Genomic DNA, 24,476 nt, shown 5'->3' with positions numbered 1-24,476 from the left:
CAGTGTTAGGCACTCCAGACTATGTGCATTGTCCGTTTTGAGACAGCCATATGGTAATAAGCATCGTCCCTGTGCTTATTTGTCAGCTGTATTAGTCCCAGTGGCCAGAAGACTTCCAGGTTGTCTCAGAGCAGTTGCCGCCACAGCGATTTCTATACGGCAATCTGAGGCAATAGTGTTGAGTATCAAGCTTTTGGTCATGGTACCACCTTCTGTGGATACACTCCTGAATCAGACTAAGACACAGCACTTGACTAGCGCTAGACTCACAGGATACAAACTCACACATTTGGCACCTCAGCACCTCAGATCACACTTAAGAGATGCTTTGCATTGAACCCAGCTACATTGTTACCTTTGCCAGCAGAACAAGCTCATGATTTACATGACTATTTTTCTCACAGAAGAACAAACTAAACGAAGTATAGATCTGAAGGATACACCTTTGTTAGACCCTGAGGGAGAACTATGGGTGGACGGTTCTTGTCTTAGACTATCTGATGGCACTACCTCTGTATCCTATGCCAGAACTACATTACAGACTGTGGTGGAAATAGCCAGTATCCCACCAAAAATCTGCCCAAGCAGCTGTACTCATTGCACTCGAGAGCTTGCAAACCTACTCAGTGATTAAGAGTAAACATTTATACAGATAGTCAGTATGCATTTGGTGTGGCACACAACTTTGGCAAGCTCTGGAAGGAACGGAGATTCCTAACCTCCCATGGCTCTAAAATGCAACATGGTGAATTGGTAAATAGTCTTCTTACTGCTTTGACATTTTCAAAGAGTGTAGCCATTATCAAATGTAAAGCCCACAAAAAATTTACAGACAAAGTGGGACAAGGAAATGCTTTTGCTGATGAAGTTGCACGAGAAACTGCAAGTGCACTTGCAAGTAAAATGTATGCACTACGATCCCAAGCTGAAAGATGGGAAAACATGTATACAGAGATTAAGGATATACAGCAATCAGCCACTGAACAAGAAAGGGCAGAATGGCAAAAGAAAGGAGTTAGAGAATTAAGAATGTTGGAGATCAAATAATATGTCGAAATGGAAACTGCCCTATGCCTGTGTATCGCCTTTTGTAACTATGGCTCATGGACCTGCTCATGTTAGTGCCAAGAACATTATTTCCCAATTTGATCCAGTCTGAGACAGTCCGTTTATTCGGAAAATGGCTGAACATTTGGTTAAAAATTGTATGATCTGTTTACAGTACAATCCTGGGAAGGAAGTATCAACCCCTACAGGTGGATTTTTTCCACCTCAGGTTCCCTTTGAAGCACTCCAAATGGACTACATCCAATTGGAGCACTGTAACAATCTAAAGTACGTATTAGTTGCAGTCTGATCTTTCAGTAAGTGAGTAGAAGCCTATCCCACCAAACAACACAGCCTTGACAACAGCGTAAATTCTGTTAAATGAATTCTTCCCTCGTTTCGGGGTTTGTAGAATTTTAAGGAGTGACAATGGCCCCCGCTTTACTGGCCAGATAATAGAGTACTTAATGAAAGGTTTAGGGGTAAAACAGAAGTTTCATGCTGCTTTTTATCCTCAGGCAGCGGGTTTGGTAGAAAGATACAATGCTACCCTGAAACTCAAACTAGCTAAAATCCAAGCAACAACGGGCCTTAAATGGCCAGATGCTTTGCCCCTAGCATTATCGGTTAGTTCCATGCCACACAGTAAGGTTGGACTTTCTCCCTATGAGAGTCTTTGGTAGGCCTATGAATGTATGGGGACCCCAAGACCAAATATGATTAAAGAAATACAGTACCCTGTTTTGAGTGTTTATCTTAGAAACTTGACTGAAAAACGGTTGTTTCGGATTCGTCAGCAGGTGCGTGAAGCTATTCCAGACAAATCAGAGGGTCCGGGCCATAGTTTCCAACCTGGAGAGTTCGTAGTCCTAAAAAACTTCCAGCGTTCTAAGAATCCTGAACCTCTCTGGAAAAACGTCGAGCAAGTGTTGCTGGTAACCCGAACTGCTGTCCATGTCACCAACAGACGTCACTGGATACATGGGAGCCACTGCAAAAGAATCCCAGCAACTGTTTTCCAGCCAGAAGACAGAAACGATCTGAAAGATATCTTACAAACCCAAAAAAGTGTTGCTGCCCTGAATGAAGATACTTTGTTTCCTGATCAAACTACGCTTCCAGTAGCAAGGTACGATAGACGACCAAGGAAGGGAAGGAGCAGATAGAGATACCGGAGGACCGATTTCAATTAGTGTAATGGTTTGGCTGCGGCACTGTGGGATCACAGAATCGGCTGAACGAGGTTCCGAGGGGGTTGTGATATGTGTTCAGTGTTGCCTGGATCTCTCTCCGACCTGTGATTGTATCGATACCGAGAAGGAGAAATGCAGAAATTGGGATCCAAGTTGCAGTTGCGAAACAAAAACAAGACTGTGTATGGTGACTCTGATCATACCATTGATAATGTTGGCAGCAGTTTTTTGGACAATGGAAAAAATCATTCCTGCTCGAACCCTATTGCCCACTACTACTCCTGTTCCCACAGAACATTTTTATTTTTCCCTTCCCTACCATGAACAGAAACTTTGGGTGCCTTACCTCAATAAATGCTACATCAAACCCACAATGCTACGAACATTACCAACTCTTGGGTATGTTGGGTATGTGGAATGATGCCAGCTCATCAGAAAAAGGAAGGAACACCTTTTATTCCCTTGCCAATCTCATATAATGGTTCCTCTACAGCCTGGTTTGCATTATTGTGGGCCACTGAAATAAGTCACAAGGTTTTTGCTGATGTGGGTAGACTCAATGCCCAGCTCAACAGGGTCCGTTAAAGAAGGAGATCCCCAAGCCAAAGGAACTGTATGGGAAATGGAGGAAAAACGCAGAGGAAATTCCTCCACCAGATACGTTTTCCCCAACACCCGAACAGCTAAGGGTAATGGGCCTCCTGTTATCGCTGTAACCAGTGCCAGAGCAGAACTTTGTGTGAGCAGTATTGGCAGGATCTCTGTGGGAAAAAGTGACTGTACCACTGTTTTACATATTACTGGAACAAACAATAGCACTTTTCTGTCTTTCCACAATACTTACTTTATTGTGGAAATAAGGGTTAATACTAATTACCCGTCAGTTGGTCTGGGATTTGCTATGTGTCCTTTTTGCTTCCCCTTGTGTTCTTAGCACCTGCCTCCTAGCACAAAGACCAGAAATTGTTTAATGACATCTCTTTAAATAGATTCAAAAGAACCATAAATAGTGATGAAGTAGATCAGACTGATACAGCTTTGCAGCAATACGTTGATTTTAATCTGGGACTCTTTTTCTTTGTTGGTGCACCCCTAAATAGTAGAAAAATTAGACGCCTAACCAGAGTAGTAGAAGCAGCAACTAATCTAACAGCAATGGCTTTAGGAAATATTACAGAAGAGTTCCAAATTACAAGGATTGTAACCCTTCAGACTCGAATGGTCCCTGATGTAGTGCTCGCCGATCGTGGTGGAGCATGTCACATCATCGGTAGTAGTTGTTGCGTGTTCATACCTGACTACGCCCCTTCTGTCTATAACGCCATTTTAAAGTTACATAAAATAGCTGCAGAAATACATCACGACCGAGGAAAATGGTCCTGGTCTGAATGGTTACAGGGACTTATCTCCACTTGGGGTTGGAAGTTATTAATGGGAATAGTAATCATAGGAGCCATCGTTCTCACTTGCTGCTGTTGTATTCAATGTTCCCCTATGGTATATACCACCTGTATAAACACCTGTAGTAGTATTAAACCTTCCCTAGTCAGGGTTCATGAACTGAATCGAGAAATTATGTTGCAACTTGAAATTGATAAACTAATGAATATTAGTATATGAAACTAACACGTGTATCTTTTCTGATAGATTCAGCATAGCTGAAAAGGAAGGACTGTTAAAATGTAAAATCTAATTCTTATATTTTTATTTAGCTGTGCTCCATCTATGCTCACCTTTGTCCTGTTTTCAGCCTGGCTCTGTCCTTGACACCACACTTGCATAAATATTAGGTAACAAATCTAAAATTGAGACGTTGAAGGGTTCGTAAACATGCAAAGTCAGCACAAAAGAACTGCCGATGTCTGCACTGTGGGTTTTTTAAACAATGGTAAAGCCTTAGATAAAGTTTGCTCAGATAACCTATCTTGTCGTGCAGCTTCAGGACGCGACAGTTACACAAGGCACCAAGGTTGTTGATTCTTACTTATGGTCTCATTTGTGTGTTTTTCCCAGAGCTCTATTGACCACTGGGTGTTCCTTGTCTGTGATCTTCCCTATAAAAACCCATGTACCCATCGTTCAAGCGTGCTCTCTCCTCAAGTATCTCTATGGTACTTGTCGGATGGAGACCCATTCATGAATGCTTAATAAATAACCTATGGTTTTACTTCGCTCCAGTGTGGATTCCTCCTTACTTGATAAGGACCAGTGGCAAGAGTGGTGACCCTGAACCAGCAGATTACAATGAATCTGCTGTACAGATTCTGTGTCTCCAGGTTGGAAGAGGAAGGTCACTGCAGTTTGACTTCTGCAACCTTAGGGACTACGGTGAGAGTCCAGGGAGGAGGAAGAAGAGGCTGGGGGGCTGGTGTGTAAAAAGACAGTCCCCAGGTCTGAAGATAAAAGTCACTGCAGTTTACCTCCGGTAGCCTCAGGGACTACGCTTTGAGCGCAGCATTTCCTATAAGGAGCGCTGGAGCCCTCCACGCTTAATATTGCAAAGCCCCTTTAGTTAAAACTATTAAGGGCGGGAGAGCGAATATAGGAAATGAAGCACTGCCAATTGCAAAGAAGCAACAACAAACATGTGAACAGGTCAGCTTGTAAGTGCAACATTTTTAAGAAAATGCCTATAAAAAAAACTATACGCACAATCGAAGGGAAGTGCATTGCTGCCAACTGCAAAGAAGCAACAACGTGAACAAATTTAGGAACTGGAGCGGGCGAGCGCTTTTCTATGTGGCTCCAACACGAGCTCCAAAAAGTCAGTAAAAAAAAAAAGAGTGCTACAAAACTGTAAAAAGCAAACAGAGTAAGATCACATGTAACAGGGGCGGTCCTCATGTGAGGTTACAACAGTAGAAAAGGAGGGACTAATGAACAAATTAATTAAACACAAAGCATTTAGGAAGAACAGTCAAAGGAGCCAATTAAAAAGATGGGCAGAGCTTCAAGCCCACATTCTGAATACAGCATGTCTCAAAGAGATGCCACATGCGCTGCCTAGGCGAGACCTAAAAAAACAGTACCCCTGTCTAAGTGAAACAAACCAACCACACTTCCCTGACTTAATGACCAAGGACAAAGGGGGAAATTAACAGGTATGCCAGGCCCATCATAGCCTTAACTGTCAACAAATATTTGCAACCCATGCACTGTTTGAGATGGGAACCAATGACACCCTTAGCCCTGCACCAAGACCCCCACAATATTGTAGACTGCGTCTATGGGACAGAGGGTAGAATCACTGGTGTTGAGGACATGATCCAGTCCCTCCAGAGTAAAGTACACACATGCTAAAAGCATCTGAGCAACTAAACAATAAAGCACGAGATGCTGAAGGACGATGTAGATTTAACAATATCAAAAATGTAGGAATCGCAAAGGGCACAGAAGGAATTCATCTCACAAACTATGTATCAACATGACTACAATCATGGGTCTTAACAGAAGAACTATCCTATTGCTTTGTGATCTAGAGGATGCACTATTCCTTGGCTCTTAACATCCCATCCGAATGCCTCCTGGACCCCTTACTACATGTATTCTAAATCACCTGGGCCAAGATCTAATATTGAGCGCAGCTAGACAGAAAGACACCATACACCATGGCTCATTTAAGGTTATGATCTTTCCCGACTACAGCAACAACATGAGTCCTTTTTCGAACTAAAGCAGAAAATAAGAGGCATGCAGTTGAGCTACATGCTGCTATACCCCACAAACCTCAAAGTGATACATCTGGGGTAAATTTCATTTCTTTGACATGCCTGAAAGTGCTTGGGAGTGGGTAATGGGGAAAAGACCCCCTGGCAGAAAGAGAGAACTCAATCAAATGAAGACCTCTTAATAAAAGGTGAACAACCTAAGGACTAGAGAGTCTCATCATGAAGACAACCCAAATGTGGGGTACAAACCGTCCGTCCAGGAATATCCTCAAACCCCTACCTCAAGACAGACACCATATAGCAATATACATGATAACAGGCACGATGTTTTTCCACTGGTAAATCAATCTGGGTTACAACCTAAAGCAGCCCCTCCCTGATCTAAGACTAGAAACTGATCAAGAACTGCTAACTTATATTATTTTATCTCTTTATAGGATGTTTCAGAGTTCAGGCAGCAGGTGCTGCAGAGGTAGGCGTGTTAGGAAGGTGGGAGCTGGAGGAAGTGGAATTAGTTGTAAAACAAGTTAATTCATAATGGTTTGACAGGCAGGGCCAACGGTCCTCGTTAGGAAACAAGATAAACACACAGAAACCCCCAATACATACAAACTCCTTTCCAGGAATGTCAACAGGTTAAACAAGAAGATTAAGAGACCTGCAGGCTTACAATATGCCAAGCATCCTTCTCCAGATGTGCTTTTCCTACAGGAAAGACACGTGATGGGCTCATAATGTGGGTGCCTCACCGGATACTCTCTCTTATGGGGATTCTGCTCTGGTAAATAATAATAATACTCAGATTTGATGAGCGCAGCTTATCACCCGTGAGGGTCTCTAGGCGCTGTCCATAGGGACAGGGAGTTTAAGTGATTTGACCAGAATCACAGGATGGTGAGCCAATACAGAGACACAGAAGTCGGTGGCTCTGGCCATTCATCCATGCCCTTTCTTTGGGAGTACATCTTGTTCCAGAGGAGTAGCAATACTTGTGCATAAATCTTTCCCCACAGCATTGAACCAGACACAGATTAGTACATACTAATATCCAGGAAAATCTTCAGACAGAAGAGGATATTGACAACCATATAGAAGCATGTGACATCTGAGAGCATGGTGGCTCCTTGATGACGATTTTGGAGCCTCCGTGAGCATTCCCCAGAGACAGCTAGAAATATTGGACACGCAACTAGAATGAGAGGCCTCTGCCATTTGAGGGCCTGGCTGGATAGACTGGATGAAGAGGCTTTGATACTTGGCCTCTGGGAGCAAGGTGTTGGCATCAGTAAAGATTAAGATCTGCATTCCAAGGCCCTCTGGCAGACAGGAATGAAATTTATGGGAGTTATCTGTGGTTCAAAGGGAAACCCTGTGAAACACCAAACTTCAAAGACACACCTCAGTAGAACTACTGGTGCCATACTTCAGCCAGGGAGTGATACACTTGTGGGTATGTAGGACTGGAGATCCTGTAAATGGGCGGTACACACTTTCGGAGGAATCTGTTGTACACAAGGAGGATTACTGCCATTGGAAAGGACTGTGCAACCTTCCTGAATAATGGCTGGCCTGGGCTAACCACCTGCTGCTGTGTGACACCCTGAAGTGTGCTCTACAAGGGCATGTTGGCTTGCCCCGTTCTCTTGTGGAGGTCTCGGGGACATCAAAGATCTCCAGTGAAGAAACCACACCATTTACCTGTGACACCTGGAAACCGGTGCCCTCTTAAGTACCCATATCATCTGCTGGATCCTAACTGGTAGGGCGGTGTGAGCGCAGACCTAAGGTAGTGACTGGAGACTGGATTGTCTACATTTATGGAGTGTGACCCCTGCATCGTGGGACCTCGACACACATAAGCGTCTGTTGGTGGTGATCTGATTCACTGGTTCTTTGATCACACGTGGCCTGCTACGTCGATCGTGCCACGTCTCCATCGTGAGACATGCTGACTGCATGCTCATTGTGTGCAGTGTCCAATTTACAGGTTGCGACCCTCAGATGAGAATGAGTACCCATAGTAGTGCCTCATTCTAGATAGTGCGGTACTGCTGATCATGCAACTGTGTGTCTGACCGGAATTCTCTTATGTGACTCGGATCAATGCGCCCAAACGTTGTGCCTCATTTCCAGGGAAGTAAGGAATTAGCAACTATTCGTTGTGTGACGGAATAGTCTCGTGTGACTCAGCTCAACGAGCACCAGAAGCTATGCCTCATTTCCAGAGAGGTACTGAGTTTGCGACTCTACCTTGTGGGTGATCAGAACTGTCCGGTGAGACTCGTACGAATGGGCACCAAAAGTTGGGCCTCATTTTCAGGGAGGCACGGAGGAGCGGATTCATGTTCCCAAAAGTTCTTGGATTGCTTGGGTGTTACTTTGATCAATGTGTGTCTGACATGGTGGCTCCTTCTTCTGAGAGGCTCCCCTGCTTCATCCCCCATCCATTGATTGTGCCTTTTTGTGCCCTCAGTGCAGCGGACCAACTGCCCTCTCCTCACTCCGCCACGACAAGTTCATGTTGCCAGGTAGTATTGCAAGATCAGGCCTGAGAGGTGACAGTAATTGACTGGGCTAAAGAATGCTTCAGAGAGCGACAGGATGAAGATCAAAGACTGCGTTAACACCCCTGTGCTTCGAAGAACTAGGCTGGTGCCAGAAGAGACAGTGTGGAATCCTTTAATTGCACACATTAGTGACGAAATGCACACCTATATTTTTCTGAATGCTTTTGGTTTCAATTGATCTTTCAACCTTCTTGCGTGCAGTCCAGATATAATGGTTTTTGCCCATTTAACCATTCGAGTAAATAAACAAACACATGTGGAGCGTCTTACTGCTCCTATCGAACGCACAGCTTCAGTCCTCAAAGAAAGGGTAACTTCATTTATCTGTTTGGTTCATTTCTTTTATTGTCCAGTTAATCCATAGATCAGAATAACTTCAATCCAGTTTTTCACGTTCACATGTGTGACAGTTCATGTATTCTAACACTTCAAATGCTGCAGATTGCCCATCCAGGCCTTTCTACTGCAACACGGTGAATACATTTAAAAACATCCTTGTTGTTAATCCAATGCATTTCGGGCTATATCCTCGCCCTTAATTAGGGATTCACTACAAATTTTAAAAAACAGTGTTAACACAATGGCTCCATATCTTAATCTCAATGTTAATTGCCGAAATGACATTTCTCGATTTTTCTTACATGCCATGTTATGTTCTCACTCATATTTAACGTGTTCCCTCTATTCATTTAACACTGCATCAATATCTAGATCACAACCAGTTATTTATGCTGCACAAGACTTTTCCTTCTGATATCTCTATAGCTATTGCCCTGGATTGAAGTTATTCTGATCTATGCATTAACTGGACACTAAAAGAAATGAACCAAACAGATAAATGAAGTTACCCTTTCTTTAAGGACTGAAGCTGTGCGTTTGATAGGAGCAGTAAGATGCTCCACATGTGTTTGATTATTTACTCGAATGGTTAAATGGGCAAAAACCATTATATCTGGACTGCACGCAAGAAGGTTGAAAGATCAATTGAAACCAAAAGCATTCAGAAAAATATAGGTGCGCATTTCGTCACTAATGTGTGTAATTATAATTATGTTTGCCCGCATGACATGTTGCACCCACCATGGCATCAAGAAAGCAATTCGATTTACACATGTGAGACTCGGACATACATTCAACAGGTTTTAAGAGCCACAGTGGAGCCTTTTTTCCATATTTGAGAAAACATATTATTTTGAATATCGATGAGTAAACTCTGTGCTTAAATGTCATATTTAATGTGTTGTGTAACACTCTAGGGCGGGCGGGGAATGAGAGTCATTTCAACTTCGACAAAGTGAACATATGTCGATAAGATTCATGCATCAAACCAAAAGCAAGGTGTTCTGGGACTAGTAGTTTTAACATCGTAACGAAGTACTGAGTAGTTTGAAGGGGTGGAGAGAAGGCAGACACCGAGATAAAAGTGGGAGGTAACCAGTGGAAGGTTTGATATATCGCTGAGTACATCATTGCAGTGAAGGCAGGAAGCGCGAGGGCAAGTTGTTTGAAGTAAGTCGTGAGAAAACCGTTAGGTCAAAGGGAGGGAAAGAGGGGCAATAGCTATAAGCGATATCAGAAGGAAAAGTCTTGTGCAGCATAAATAACTGGTTGTGATCTAGATATTGATGCAGTGTTAAATGATTAGAGGGAACACGTTAAATAGGAGCGAGAACATAACATGGCATGTAAGAAAAATCGAGAAATGTCGTTTTGGCAATTAACATTGAGATTAAGATATGGAGCCATTGTGTTAACACTGTGTTTTTTTTAATTTGTAGTGAATCCCTGATGAAGGGCGAGGATATAGCCCGAAATGCATTGGATTAACAACGAGGATGTTTTTAAATGTATTCACCGTGTTGCAGTAGAAAGGCCTGGATGGGCAATCTGCAGCATTTGAAGTGTTAAAATTCATGAACTGTCACACATGTGAACGTGAAAAACTGGATTGAAGTTATTCTGATCTATGGATTAACTTGAAAATAATAGAAATTAACCAAACAGATAAATGGAGTTACCCTTTCTTTAAGGACTGAAGCTGTGCGTTCGATAGGAGCAGTAAGACGCTCCACATGTGTTTGAATCCTTTAATTGAACACATATGTCTCTAACCCTGCTTCTGCTCTGCATACTGTGGGTGTCATTCCCACGTAGTGGCCAAACCCCCATTTGTCAACTACTTCCTAGTCCTGCTGCCTACTCCCACCTTCTTCCCTGGGACCCTGACTAAGTGTGACTTTGGCTGTGATCAGCCTAGTATCAGGGGGGAAGGTTTTCTTTATCTCCAGCCCGTGGCTGTAGGGTAGTCCGGGTTAGCCGACGGGTGGCTTGGGGCCACAGGGTCAGCATGTTCATTATCTACTGACCTGCCGGATATCAGTTGCACTGCATTACAGTGCTGTGTGTTTGTGTGAGTGCGCTCCATACGGACCTGCCCGATATTCGAGGCACTGCGTATCCGTGCTGAGTGAGTATGCAGGAGTGACTGCCTGTTATTAATTACAAAGCACTGTGGTGTTGCCCTGCATGTTAATTCCCTGCTGAAAGAATACTTCATTTGACATTGGTTTTTACCTATGCAGCCTTGGCCCTCGGTGCAGTTTAAAAGTGTTGTAATTATCTGCGAGTACACATTTCTAATGTTGTTACAATCTGGGGTCCACCTTATAACTATGTGGTATTGGATTATAATAATTGCCATGGTGGGGCTTTGTTCTGACAACATTTCGCACTGAATAAGGGTGATGGGGTAAAATAGGATATTTCCCAAGTGTACATATTACTGATTTCATTTTAACACAATTGGCCTAGTGATATTTCCAAATGTGATTTATGCTGTTAGTTAATGGGTGTTGAATACAAACTTTTTTTTACATACACCACTTGTGAAGTCTCTTTTGTGAATGCTGTGCAAATGCTTTACACTTTGCCTATTTGATAAGACTGACTGCTCAGTGCCAAGTTACCCAAGGTTGAGCGCAGGTTATACAGTGAGTGTAGTCACCCATCCCAGACAGGGGTGGTAGGTTCTGCCTGGGAAAGGCCTTGCTTCAGCCAACCAGAACGTGCCAGTTCCAACAGCCTCCCACAGCAGGGTCTATGACTCTGGAGACAGGGCTAGTAAATTAATCTAACTGGCTCACTGTCAAGAATAGATTGGTCTGATTAATCCCTATCCTTCAAGCCAGAGACAGTACCACGGTCACTTGCACAAAATACATAGCAAATGTCTTTCCTACATATTAAAAATCACTTTATGTCCAAACCCCTCACATTTGGATCAAAGGTCTACCACTTAAAACATTAAGCCCCTTAGACAACAAGATGCTAGATTTACCCACCACCACCAAGGAGATATCAGAGGAAACTACAGGAATGCAATCAGAAAAGACCCTACGCACAAACAGCTTCCCAATTGAATTTTTTTAAGAAATCTGCCTCCATTGTGAATCCCTATTCCTTACTTTTATTAAATGAAGCAACCCACTCTTGCAACTTACAGAACAACCTACAGGGGAGACAACAATAGTGATGAGCCAAAAACAAGAAAGACCTCCAGATCTCCCCTCCTCTTATCAGATTATATTCTTTATTAACTAAGAAGGCAAAATAGTTCCAAAGATACTTGTGACTTGGCTGATCAAAGTCACCACATCCCTGGTACACCGAGACCAGAATGGTTTCCCATCAGGTGGATACTAAACAAAGCCTCAGACACTTGGAATTAGCACTTGCCAGAAGCCACAAACTTGAGGGGCCTTGTGTGGTGGTCCTTATAAACTTTGAAAAGGTATTTGACTCCATAAACTGGGACTTTCTGCCTCAAGTGTAAATAAGATTAACTTTGGGTCCCAATTCATAAACAGACTAAGAACCATATACGTGGCAACTTGGGCCCAAGTGAGAGTAAGTGGGGTACTTTCCAATAACATTACATAAGGTGTATTTGTAGAGAGCTCGTTCACCATGAAGAGCATCTTGGCGCTGAACAACAGATGTTTATTGTTACCCAACTCAATTGTACTCAGTTTATCAACCTCAGAAGGATGAGAGGCTGAGTCGACCTGCTGGGATTTGAACATGTAACCATGAGGTCAAACACAGGCCCCCTACAGTGGACACACTAGTCCACTAAGCCACCAGACCTGGCGGATCAATTTGTATTCATACAATGTAGGGGTGCACGATCTCCCCGCTAGTCTTCCTCCTTGCAAAACAGCAAATAACCAAATGAGTTAGGAGAGAAATGTGCATAACAGGCTTCTATTGGAATGATCCGACAGAAGACCACATATCTCTCAGATGATGTCCTCTGTTTTATAGAGTATCCCTGAAAATGTACGAACGGGCAATGATAATCCTAGACCTATATGGAGAGGCTTCTGGGATGAATGTAAAGTGGGGCAAATCATCCTTGGTCACCATGCAGGATTTTTTTGTTTCGCAATTCTTTACTGAAGGACAAATCAAGACATTACAAAAAGGTGGGGTGGGAGCGAGGCATTCAAAAAGTCAATAGTGAAACAAGTTTACAGCATCAATGAGTACAGTGAAAACTAGGCAAAAGAATGGCCACAGGTCAAACAGAGACCCTTGTGGGACTGGGAAGAATAACAACAAAAGTAAGTTGAGGGAGAAACTGAAACAAGCCAGGAATCCATGGTCGTATCCTTACATTCGAGGGGAGGGAGAAGGGGGGAGTTGGCAGAGAGGGGGAAGAAAAAGACAAAGAGCAAGGAGAAAGAGAGGTTGGGGACGCAAGTACAAAAGAAAAGGAGGACGAATATTAGAGTCACGCATCAGCATAGGCTATGACCGGGCTGGTCCACGTGGTTAATGCCAACAAGTTGTAATGTAATATAGCAACCAGTTAAACTGTTAGGGGCAGCTGCACACTCAACCAAGGGCTAGAGGGTGGCATTGTGGAGAAAGGGTGCATGCAGAATTTAGTTGGGAAGGGACTTTGACAATTAGACTCCCAGATCTTAAAGAAGAATGTGCAATTTACATTTCCCAATATCCAGCTTTCTGCAAATAAGACAAAACCTAGAGAATTACAAAGACCAACTGACCAAACATCTCACATTTACTCCCCTAGAGGCCAAGTCAATGCTAGGCACAGGGGGCTGAAGAGAAATCTTGCAGCTCTATAACTCACTAGTGAATAATGCTACGACCCCACTATAGGCCGCCAAGTCAGGCTGAGAAACCAATCTTGGCCCCTTTGAAGACAAAGACTGGACTGAGGCTAAGATGGCTCTGCATACTCTTGCCATATCTGCCTGATACAACTCAGTTATTTGTACAGAACATACTAGAGTCACAACAGGCCATGGAAGAAGGGAACGGGGACCCCAACATGCTTAGGGTGCCCAGCTATTGACATTCTTACAGGTCATGGGGTTGCCTCCAAAGCCAACCATTCTGGAGACAAATACAAACCTCCTTGACCAAACACTGCCAGACGAAACTGGATAGCCTCCTACAGCAGGGTCTATGACTCTAGAGACAAGGCTATTAACCTAATCTTACTGGCTCGCTGTCAAGGATAGGTCGGTCAGACTATTCCCTATCCTACAAGCCAGAGATAGTACATCTTCACTGGGGCAAAGAATACAGATCTACCCATTACAAATCACTTTTACCAACCCTCAACCCTTCCACTTCTCCAGAGTCTAAACATTTAAAGCTGATGAAAGACTAAAGTAATGGAACAATACATTAGGCTTACATTCAAACTTGCTCTCCAGGGACTACGGGAAGCATCAGGAACAGCTGCTTAATTACAAAGAGGGATATAGCACAAAAGTGGAGAGATGAACTTCCTCCCTTTGCTCCAAGACTCGGCCAGAATTATGGACTGCTGTTCAATTTTAGGAAATAAATGTACACGGCTAGGGAATACCCCAACCAGCACACACATATTTGAGACACCTGATCGGAATACTCATACATGAATGCCACAAATGCAGGGAAACCCACAAGATCCATGTATCAGGGCCCATTCACTAACATACTACCCATTGGACACACCACAAAACTAAGACACACATGCTCACCCACACCTGCCCAGACGTAGGGGTTCTTCAAAGTCTTAGTTGATTAACAATGAGAGATACATTTAAAATCAAACTCAGGTTCTGTAACACAGTTTATATTTTATGACTGTCAGTCAAGAATGTGCTCGTTTATGTTCTGTTTTGTTTTAACATGATTGAAAATGAAAACTCAGTGGTTTGTTTTATAAAAAGTAGGCCTAGGAAGCAAATGATCATACTAACAAGTGTGGACTGCTTCCACATCATATGACAACTTAATTAACTTTAAAACCAAACAACAGGATCTCTATGTTGCTTCTTACCCTAGAGTACTTTTGGTTTGCACCGCACTGTTTAGAAGAATACACTCTAGTTGGCGATTCCTTTTCTCCTCCCTTCTAGTCATGTATGTCCAGAAAATTCCTCCTATGTCCAACTTCCCATTTACACACATGTATCCTCAAACTATGTAGGTTTAAAGCTGCACTGCCCCAAGTTTCATTTTTTCTATGTCATGTCATAAGTAGACACTGAAGGGCAGCAGCTCCACAAACACACACACCGAAATCTGGCAGGGCAGTGGCAAAACCAAGATGATCCCTCATTATCCATAGCAGTGCAACATTTTCAGATGCTGGTCTGGCATGTCTACAGTGTTAAAAAGTAATGTCTTTCGAGAGATTTTCATAAGAACTGTGAGATAAATAAGGGCCTTTTTTATCCATCTACTAAAGGTCAGCATTGTCCCAAGAAACTGCAGGCAATGGTGTGACAGTGAAGACTGGGAGATACAAAGATCTAGGTGAGGGACCGTCGACACAGAGAGAGTAAAGAGGGGATTTAACATTAAAGATTGGCGCCCAGGGAACAAAGCAACGCACTGCTGAAATGGGTGGAGAGGTTGAATTACACAAGTGACTGTGTGCTTCCTTACCGATTGTCAAAAAGCATTACTCCACAATCCACTGCAATTGAGGAGCTCTTTTGCAGCAGTCAGAATTAAGGTTATAACGACTGTGTGCCTCTGGTCACTTTAATCACACTTCACTTTAATAGGTTTCAGAAGCCAGGGTTTGAATGTAAATAAAGAAAAAGCAGGTACTTACTATCCCTGCGTTCATGTTTGCTACTGAGAAGTGCAGGTGCTCTCCTATTGAAAATATTGCACCAGTGAAGAAAAGTGGTGGATTTCTGGGTACTACTCCTTTCTAATTACAGAATTTGCAGGTGCTCGGTACCTGCCCATTAAAGGACTAAGTTGCTCTTACTTCCAGACACAAAAACGTAAAAGAGAATAAACAAGTAGCAGTAGATTCATGGGATATTGCCAACCTATCTGTCTAACCGAATCAAAGCCTTAAAATGTCATCACTATTGATTTCGTGAATATAAAACTTTGTGAACAAGTACCTTATCAAATGGCAATATCTATTAAATTAAATATACAAACCGCATTTTATTAAAAAAAAATCGGACTTCTATTTAAACATCTTAAAGCAGCTCTGTGGGTGCAGTGCAAGGAAAACGTTAATGCCTGCCACTTTTATAGATACATGTATACTATATAGATACTAGCAGTAAATGTTTATTAAAACGTTAAGACAATACGAGCATTTCACATTTTCCCCGATATCTACAAAGGGCGGAAACAGTAAAAATAACCTTTCCGCAGGTTGTGATCTCAAACAAGGCTTTGAGGACTTTGATACCAGGAACACTGCGTATACTGCTGGCTCAGCTCTGCAAACTCTTTGCCAAAGTGCCTTGAACTTCACGGATGGGAAAAGTCAACAAACACCTGCCGCTAACAAGCTCTCCCCCGTGGGCACAGGAGGACACCACCACCAAAAGCGAAATCCACTGTATTTGTCGCGTTTTATTTCAACATTTTCAAGTTCGGAACCGCGGCTGAGATTAAAGAAAGAAGGCCATTCATGAAACTGACGGGAATTCAGCGTTTTTAAACACAGCTCAGGTAAGCAGGCTCAAGCTGTAGCCATACAAGCATCCGAAGAGCCACTAACATATAGCGATTCTCGCACCCACAGACTACTGATTAGTCACTCTAAAAGACACGTTAGTATAGTCTCACCACAAAACGTTAGTCTGTTAAACCACGTAACTTTTTTTATCCCCACCACCCCTTGCTTTCCTACTACAGCTGCTACTAGGCACTGAGAGCTCCCTCATTCGGACAACTGTATATCTGCTCGTCAGACCAGCTTTTCCAATGGCCTGTCGCAGTTCAGGAAGGTTGTAGGGGTTTTGGCGTACACACTTGGCTTGCAGCACGGCCCCAATTGGTCACCGTAAAGGTGACAGAAAGGCCGCGCTACTACCAAAGTAAACGCCTGGTCAATAATCAGGCTGACAGGGGAGCAGCGGCCCATCCAATACCTTCGTCCCATCTTTACGGGATGCGTACTCCTTATTGCCCCGTCCACCGTGATAGTCCTTCTTCTGTTTCCACAGCATCATGAGCTCCTTACAGTCCCAAGCACAGGGGGCGTGGCTGTGTAACCTGGGAAGCCATCTCAGAGTCAGGCGAACGAACGGCCAGAAATCGGTAGGTCGCAGTCTATTAGTGCCCTACTAAAATGCTGTCGTCTGTGTCTTTTATCCAAGCTCTCCGGGCCAGGTCGAACATTGTCCTCTAAGCGTTGCTGGCACTGTCACTCCCAGAGTCTTTATTTATTTTAGTGATTTAGCATGTGACATGGCCAGTAGACAGCAGAGCTCTTTAAACAAACATGGGCAATGCAATAGGTCTCGCATTTATTCGAGTTTGAGCTATTGGCAGGGCTTTAAGTGGGCCGGGTCTCTGAGCACCAGCAGTTCTTTTTTAGGGGGCCTCGAAACGGGTCTCTATCTGGCTCTGTTTTGAGCCCTGGCACAGGCGGTCTGTTTATTTTTTTCCTGGACTGCAGTGACAGCCGTTGATTTGCACGTGATGAGCGTTGTAGGGGAAGGGAAATCGTTTAAAGAGAGTCATTTTCACTCTGGATTTCCCTTCTCTTTTTGAATCTCAGGAGCAGCAACATTGTCGTTGTGTCCCTACCAGGGCTTTAAAAGTGGAAGTGTTTTCAATATAATATACAAGCCATAGTTGCTGCTTATTTATCTTATGCAACCATTGACAAAGCCAATAGTCCTGACTTGTAGGTATGATGTGACTTGTTGTATCATGTATCTGGACGCAATGATAGGAACAGCAAAATACAAGTCGGGCCGCACACTGTGCTATACACAGATTTTTAGCTTACGTGTATTTAAGCCAAGCCCTTAATTACTGTTACCACGCCCCTTTGAGAGACCCTCCCAGTTTTTTCATCCCACTTAAAGCCCTGGCTATTGGCATTGTAAATGACAATGACATTTATGTTTTCGGGTTTAAAACATAAATAAAAGGCATTGTGAATTACATTACTAATAGCTTAAATTCTCGCAAATGCGAGACCTATTGCATTACAAACGCTTGTTTTAATCTGAAGGAAAAAACATATTACCGCTGGCCACATCATAGCCCCCCCCCCACCCCTCCCCTAACATTTATTTTTAGCCATGCTGCACAGCAGGCTTGCTGCTATACAACATAGCTTAATCATTGCCAATAGCTCCTTTATTTTAAGTGCTTCTTGTTGTCATGGTTGCAGATTGCTGATCTTCACTTCGCGGCTGCCCGCGGACCCCACAGGGGGCCTCTCAAACGGGTGGCCCTTTAGTGCCATTTGGACACTAACCCACCCCCCTCTAATGCTGGGACTCAGGGAGGATGTAGAGAAGGAGTCAGGTTGAATTAAATACCTTTATTGGTGTATATATAAAGGTGAGTCTCATAAATAACAGGTGAGTGCCAAGAAAGCAGTAACACATTCAGATGCTACTGTATAACTGAACAAGAACTAGAATGGTACATAACTATACATTCTACAAGAATGACATCACAAGCATTTAAAGTAACACAGTAGAAGAATAGATAACATCATAACACATCCCCCCTTATAACAAAAGAAATAAATAATAATGAGAAAGGAGAAGATAAAAAAAAAAATGAAATACCTAATGTATCTTTCTACAAGTAAATTACATAACATACCCTTTAAGCCAGCCTGGTAAAACTCTTGTTCTTTTTCCATGAACAGTATCAACAACCTTAGAATTGCAACCTCCAACCCCTTCCCCACCTTACAGGAAGAGGATGCATCATCCGAAGAAAGGTCATTAGCCCGTTCATTTGTATCCGCATAATTACCAGCTAGTTGAGATTGCAAATAACTATTTTCAAAGTGATCCTCAATCCAGTTTGACTGTTCAACTCTTGGGAATCCAGAATTCTATTTTGTTCTGGATTAATAGCAATGCTTTTAAAATTCCACACTCTTCCGTCACTCCACCTTACTGAATTCCTCAAAACCTCTGCTACTTGTCTAGGTGGTTCATAACGGCTCTCACCTTTCGGTACTTTAAAAGTTTTTTAAGCCATACCCAATCACCTGCCTTGATTTCAACATCCTTGGTACCATGATGTTTGTCATAGAATTCTTTGTTTTTAGCATGAACACAATCCAACTCATTCTTGACCTCCATCAGAGACCATGGTGTAACCTTTCCCTCCAAAAGCCAACCAGGGTTGACCTTGCATCTAGGCAACCTGCCTCTCATCATGACAAATGGGGATAACCCAGTACTGATCTGAGATGTTATTCTGTAAGACCACACAGCCTTCTATACCTGAACTTCCCATTCCAACTTCTTGTTAACAGCCACCTGAATGATACCTTTAATTACTCTGTTAAGTCTTTCCACTGTGCCGTTGCCACTTGGGGTATATAAGGCTGTAATCTTATGTTTAACACCACACTTCTCAAAATAATCCTTTGCCATCCTAGACATAAATTGTACTCCATTATCTTGAACAAGAACTAGAATGGTACATAACCATACATTCTACAAGAATGACATCACAAGCATTGTAAGGAACACAGTACAAGAATAGATAACTTAACATCATAACAGAGGAGTCCCCCCTCCTTGCCTGTGGCGCGCTAGGCGCGTCTATTCAGCGCGCCGAATAGATGGCTTCCCCCGCCAGCCTTGCATCCTCTGTTGCCCCTGACACGCCGTCTTGTGGGGTTGATGGACACGCCGTCGGTTTAGTCGTATGGGATTGCTGTTGGCCTTGGGGGTCCTGAGGTTGTAAGGTCTGCCGTGTGAATAGCGAGGTGAGCCCCCCGCCCTATCATGTAGACCATTATCAATTTGGACCCTGAACCAGCTGCAGGATCCCGGGCGCTCCCTGGCCCAGCCGCGCTTGGAGGCCCGCTGGGTTGGAGCTTGCAAGGGTGTGGCTAGCGATGGGGCCAGGGGTCGGGGCAAAATGGAGTCTAGTCTCGGCCTCATGATGGGCCGACCTGCCAAGCAACGGTACACGGAGCTTCTCTGGCTCCTCGTCCATTCCCCCCGCCAGCCTCTAATTGCGCGGCCCTTACAGTGGCTGTCACCCCCCCCATGAGGGTTCCAGCGTCAACGCTGCAAGGGGCAGGAGGCCGCTCAGTGGGACCAACCGTTAGAGTCAGAAGAACAAACAATTTCCGATTGCGTTTCCCATCATAATAGGGATCGCTGGTCTGGCGGTGGTCACACGGTCATGTCCTTGGCCTGGCATCATTTTCCTGGGTGAGTGCATCCTTTTCCATGATTCCCGGTGGCCCAAGGCCCCAAGTCTGGATTCTGCACGGGGAAGCGGCAGGGGGAGGGTTTGCGGCCGGGCACAGCCTTTCTGGTGCTCAGGCGGCGATCACCTTAGTTAAAGTAGTGGGCATCGTAAGGGTCTCGCTTCCGTTTGCACAGTCTGTCAACCCTGCGGGCTGCACAGATGTGTTCATTGCTAGTAATCGTGCCCATAGGGGCCACTAATGTACCCCTGCCTGATGTGGTCCTTGTTATTGCATTAATAATATAATAGCTCGAGACAATCTTCATTAGGCACAAGTAGCTCTCATTATAGAAATGGTTGAGATCCCATTAAACAAGGGCGTGTTATTACTGTACGGTAATTTGAAGATGTGATTCACCACCCTGTTTGATACGCGTGGTATTAGGATTCGCTCTGATATGTTACCATGGTGGCTTCACTTGTAAATGCAGTCCATTGCGTCAATTGGTTAATCAGAGCATGATCAGCGTTTACTGTCACCAAGGCATGCACACATTTTCAATTCCTCCACTCTCTTGAGCATTAGTCGGCAGTGTAGTGTTTATGCTATCACTACATTTTATTGTTGCTGGGTCATTCACAGTTTCTACGCACTTTGTTTAATTGGTTCATCTCTGGATGTGATGTCCACATTACACGCCACAGGATTCACTGTGAGCTCTGCATGTCACAGATCACAGGACCCTGCACCTCGCTGTCTCTCTCGGCATTGTTCCCTTAGGAAGAGATATTTCTAATGCTGGTTCACGTCGATATCATCCTCAGGTGAATGCAATCCATCCAACAGGGGTTGAAAACCCACTTTTGATGCGTGTTCAATGGAGAGTTTTTTGTTCTATGTGGCACTTGACAGGGCCGGCCTTAGGCATGTGCAAGCTGTGCACATGCACAGGGCCACCAAACCCCAGGGGCCACCACACCAATATATATCCTCAATATATTTATCCTTTGAGGATGGATACATATTTGTGTGGCGGCCCCTGGCAGGAATTCGGGGGCCTCCGGCTCAGTTCCACTTCTAAACACCCTGACCCCCTCCCCCTCTTTACTGGCCTCCGCGCTCTGCCCCACCCGGACCCACTCTTCCGGTGCCCCCTACCTACGCTCCCTGCCCAGGGCCACCATGACCCTAGAGCCGCCCCTGCTCTTGAATACCTTAAACACACGTGCCTTTCCTATTCTCTAGATTCCCCTGCTTTGCGCCGCTCGATGGAGGCAGGGCGCGTGGTTGGGTGTACAGAGCAGCGGAGCCTGGGGCGCGCAGGTTGTTGACAGGAGGAATGGGGTGCCCTGTCTGGGTGAAGGTGCCACAAGCATGTGGCCGCCTGCAGAGGCGGTGGTCGCGGTTCACCGGCTGCCGCTGACCGCGAGTGCGAAGGCTTGCTGCGCTGTCCCTGTGCACGTTTTAAATGTTTTGCTAATTGTATAAATGTGTATGACGTTCTTGTTGCGTTGCAGGGACTTGTAGCGCGAAGTTGGATAGGGGGCCGTGACGGTGCAAGGGTGCAGGTAATTAAGTGCATGCTCACGCTCCAAGATGGCGGCCGCAGGTGACCGGTCAAGGGCCAATATTGTGCCGGAAGCACAGGGCCAGCTTTTTTGTACAGTTGAAAGTCCATGGGGAGGTCAACATTGTTGCAGAAGGGCCAAGGGGACCGAATGTTGTGGGGGCAGTAAGGAGGCCGGGTCCTTCGGGGGCCATCCTTCATGAATGGTTGAGTTGCGTGCGAGCCAACAGAGGTTTTTGCTCAAGGTCACGCTGAGTTCAAGGGCTATTGTTGTTGGTAGATCGTCAGGTCTGTCCAAGTTTTGTGTGTGTTAAGTTGAACTGAGAATAAGCACGTAAAGCCTAAAATGCGCGGTTGATTCAATAGTTAGGAGGGCACCTACGCCTCAATTCTATCACAAGTTAATTTATGACTGCGGACGTGTGTAATGGAAATGCCGCAATGGGGGGCATTCACAGCGCTAATATTGGAAACGCATTTTCACTTTGATAATGTTTATGTTACGTTGTGGCGCAGCTGGGGACTGTAGCAAGTTTGAGGTGTGGCACCTTTGGTAGTACATGGGCAATTATTTGCGGGCTCCTGTGGTTTTGGGAGAGGAGTAACAGAAGGAGTGTGGCTGTTAGCTAGGTGTATCGACGGTGGCTGGTGTTGAAGTGTGCACTCTGGAGTAACGCGTCAATAAAGTTGTAGTTTTGTAGACGGCTGTTACGTGATATAGCTTCAAAGTGACTGATTATGTCCTTGCTCTGCCTCTTCCTTCTAGAACCGTAGCATGTTCAATATTCTTACGACGGAATCATAATTGTGCTAATTTTCTGATGCATAGTCTAGCTTGTGGGTGTAGGGTCTTTTTTGTAATAGGTAGCTCGAGGCAATGACAGAGGCCGCAGATTGCCAGTCGGCGGCACACGGAGCATAGCACCACTTTTCAGCTTACAGTGTCATAGTTGTGGTTCTGTCTCTGCAACTATCACCTATTAAGTTGGGATTGCAAATGTGGTGTTACTTTTGGTATGTAGCCTGAGGCAATGACAGAAGACGTAAAGTACCAGCCGGCGGCACACTAAGCAGCTCCAATTTACAGCTTACTATCTTCAGACACGCATGTAAGGCACCGACCTCGCACCTTGAGTGCCTGCCTGCCTCTGGTCCCTATGAGGCATGAGGTACAATTCCGAGGTGCCCTTGCCTTTGTGTGATGTATAGCAAGCAACAGTGGTCCTTAATATAAACAATTAATGAAAAAGATGCAATTATAGACACCAATCTGTACTATAAGTAAGCAAGTGTCCAGCCGGACACTGATTTAATCAATGTTCAAAATTTAAGAGAAGGTATAAAGCGAACAATTAAACAGTGGGATACAGTCCTGTATCCAGTATATAAAACATAATTGACAAAACAAGGGAAAAAGGAGAGGGGATTGCAGGCAATTCAAGAAGGAGGCGTTAGTGAAAGATAAAAAATTTAACTAGCTAGCCTCATGTAGTTTACACATATGACAATTTATGCGTTTACTACATGAACAGTCGACAGCGTTTCGATCCTATGTACAATGAAGGATCATCATCAGGACTCAAATAGATTGCCTGAACTTGCAAAGCCTTGTAGAGCTCTGTACGTGGCATAGGTGAAGATACGATGTAATGGGACGAAGGCAAGGTTTGGTGCCTGTAGAGGAATGAAGGCGCACAGGGGTGCGAGGCATCAGCTGTTCATAGTAGGTTCCAGTAATTAAGGCAGCAACCAAGTGGAGTTCAATTAGGTGATTTAGTTCAGGTGCGAGGAGCTATTGCTCACAATTAAGAACGGAGCCAGAGTTCCGGTGAATTGACCAATTGGTGATTCGTCGGGTTCCTGGTACCTTAGTGTCCTGGATGGGACATCCTGGTGTCCTTCCGGCTCGATGGCGCTGTGAAGGAGTTTGTGTGAGGCAACCTTTGCCCATGTAGAGTGCTCCTTCTCCTGCTGGATGCACCCAGGCAATATAGAACAGAGGTAAGCTATATAATTAATTATATAGAACACTACGCGGGGGCATTTGGCGAGGAAAATTTCCCGGCAGTGACCCACGTGCAGCATGCAGGCAGGTGAATCACACTGTGGGACACCCCCGCGCCGCACGGCCACCAGCTGCTGCGTGTGTTTCCCTTTGCCTGCCTTCTGCCTCGCCGCCGGCCTCGCTGACGCCTTGGTCGCTCCCCTCTGGTTTTCGCCAGTTGTTTTGCCCTAAATTTGTGCTTGTTTCTTTTGTGCCGTCTGATCGTTTATTTAGCTGTTTTTCCATTGTTTTGCCCGTCATTTGTGCCTGTATTTCCTTGTGCCGTAACATCGTTTTCCTTTCTGTTTTGCCTTTTATTTTGCCCTCCATTTGTGCCTGTTAATTCAATTGTAACCTCTGTGCCGTGTCCAGTTTCCTTCCTGTTTGCCCGCCTACCTCGCCGCCCTCCGCTCTCCCTCCCCGCTTCCCGCTTCCCGCCACCGCCATTGGCCCCGCCCCTTTTCTCTTCTGTTCCCTCCCCGCTCCCGCCTCCCAGCTGCTCCGCCCACCCGCGCACTTGGCCTTAAATGGCGACCGTGCGACGCAGGTGAGTGTGACCCACTTGTGGGACACCCCCGCGCCGCACGGCCACCAGCTGCTGCGTGTGTTTCCCTTTGCCTGCCTTCTGCCTCGCCGCCGGCCTCGCTGACGCCTTGGTCGCTCCCCTCTGGTTTTCGCCAGTTGTTTTGCCCTAA

General features: G+C 44.7%; 1 protein-coding gene across 1 annotated transcript in view; it reads right to left on the bottom strand.

The window, feature by feature from the left end:
- CDK13 (cyclin dependent kinase 13) overlaps window positions 1-17,144 on the bottom strand; it is an 841,634-nt gene extending 824,490 nt beyond the window's left edge. The window contains exon 1 of the mRNA XM_086964864.1: window positions 16,911-17,144. Within this exon, the coding sequence (XP_086820990.1) occupies window positions 16,911-16,921 (11 nt within the window). The 5' untranslated portion in view covers window positions 16,922-17,144. The remainder of the gene's footprint in view (window positions 1-16,910) is intronic.
- Window positions 17,145-24,476: the final 7,332 nt, after the last annotated feature.

Source organism: Lissotriton vulgaris, chromosome 4_1 (assembly GCF_964263255.1).
Source record: "Lissotriton vulgaris chromosome 4_1, aLisVul1.2, whole genome shotgun sequence".
NCBI lineage: Eukaryota > Metazoa > Chordata > Amphibia > Caudata > Salamandridae > Lissotriton > Lissotriton vulgaris.
The sequence above is the reverse complement of the archived record's forward strand: the minus strand, read 5'-3'. Positions and strand labels throughout refer to the sequence as shown.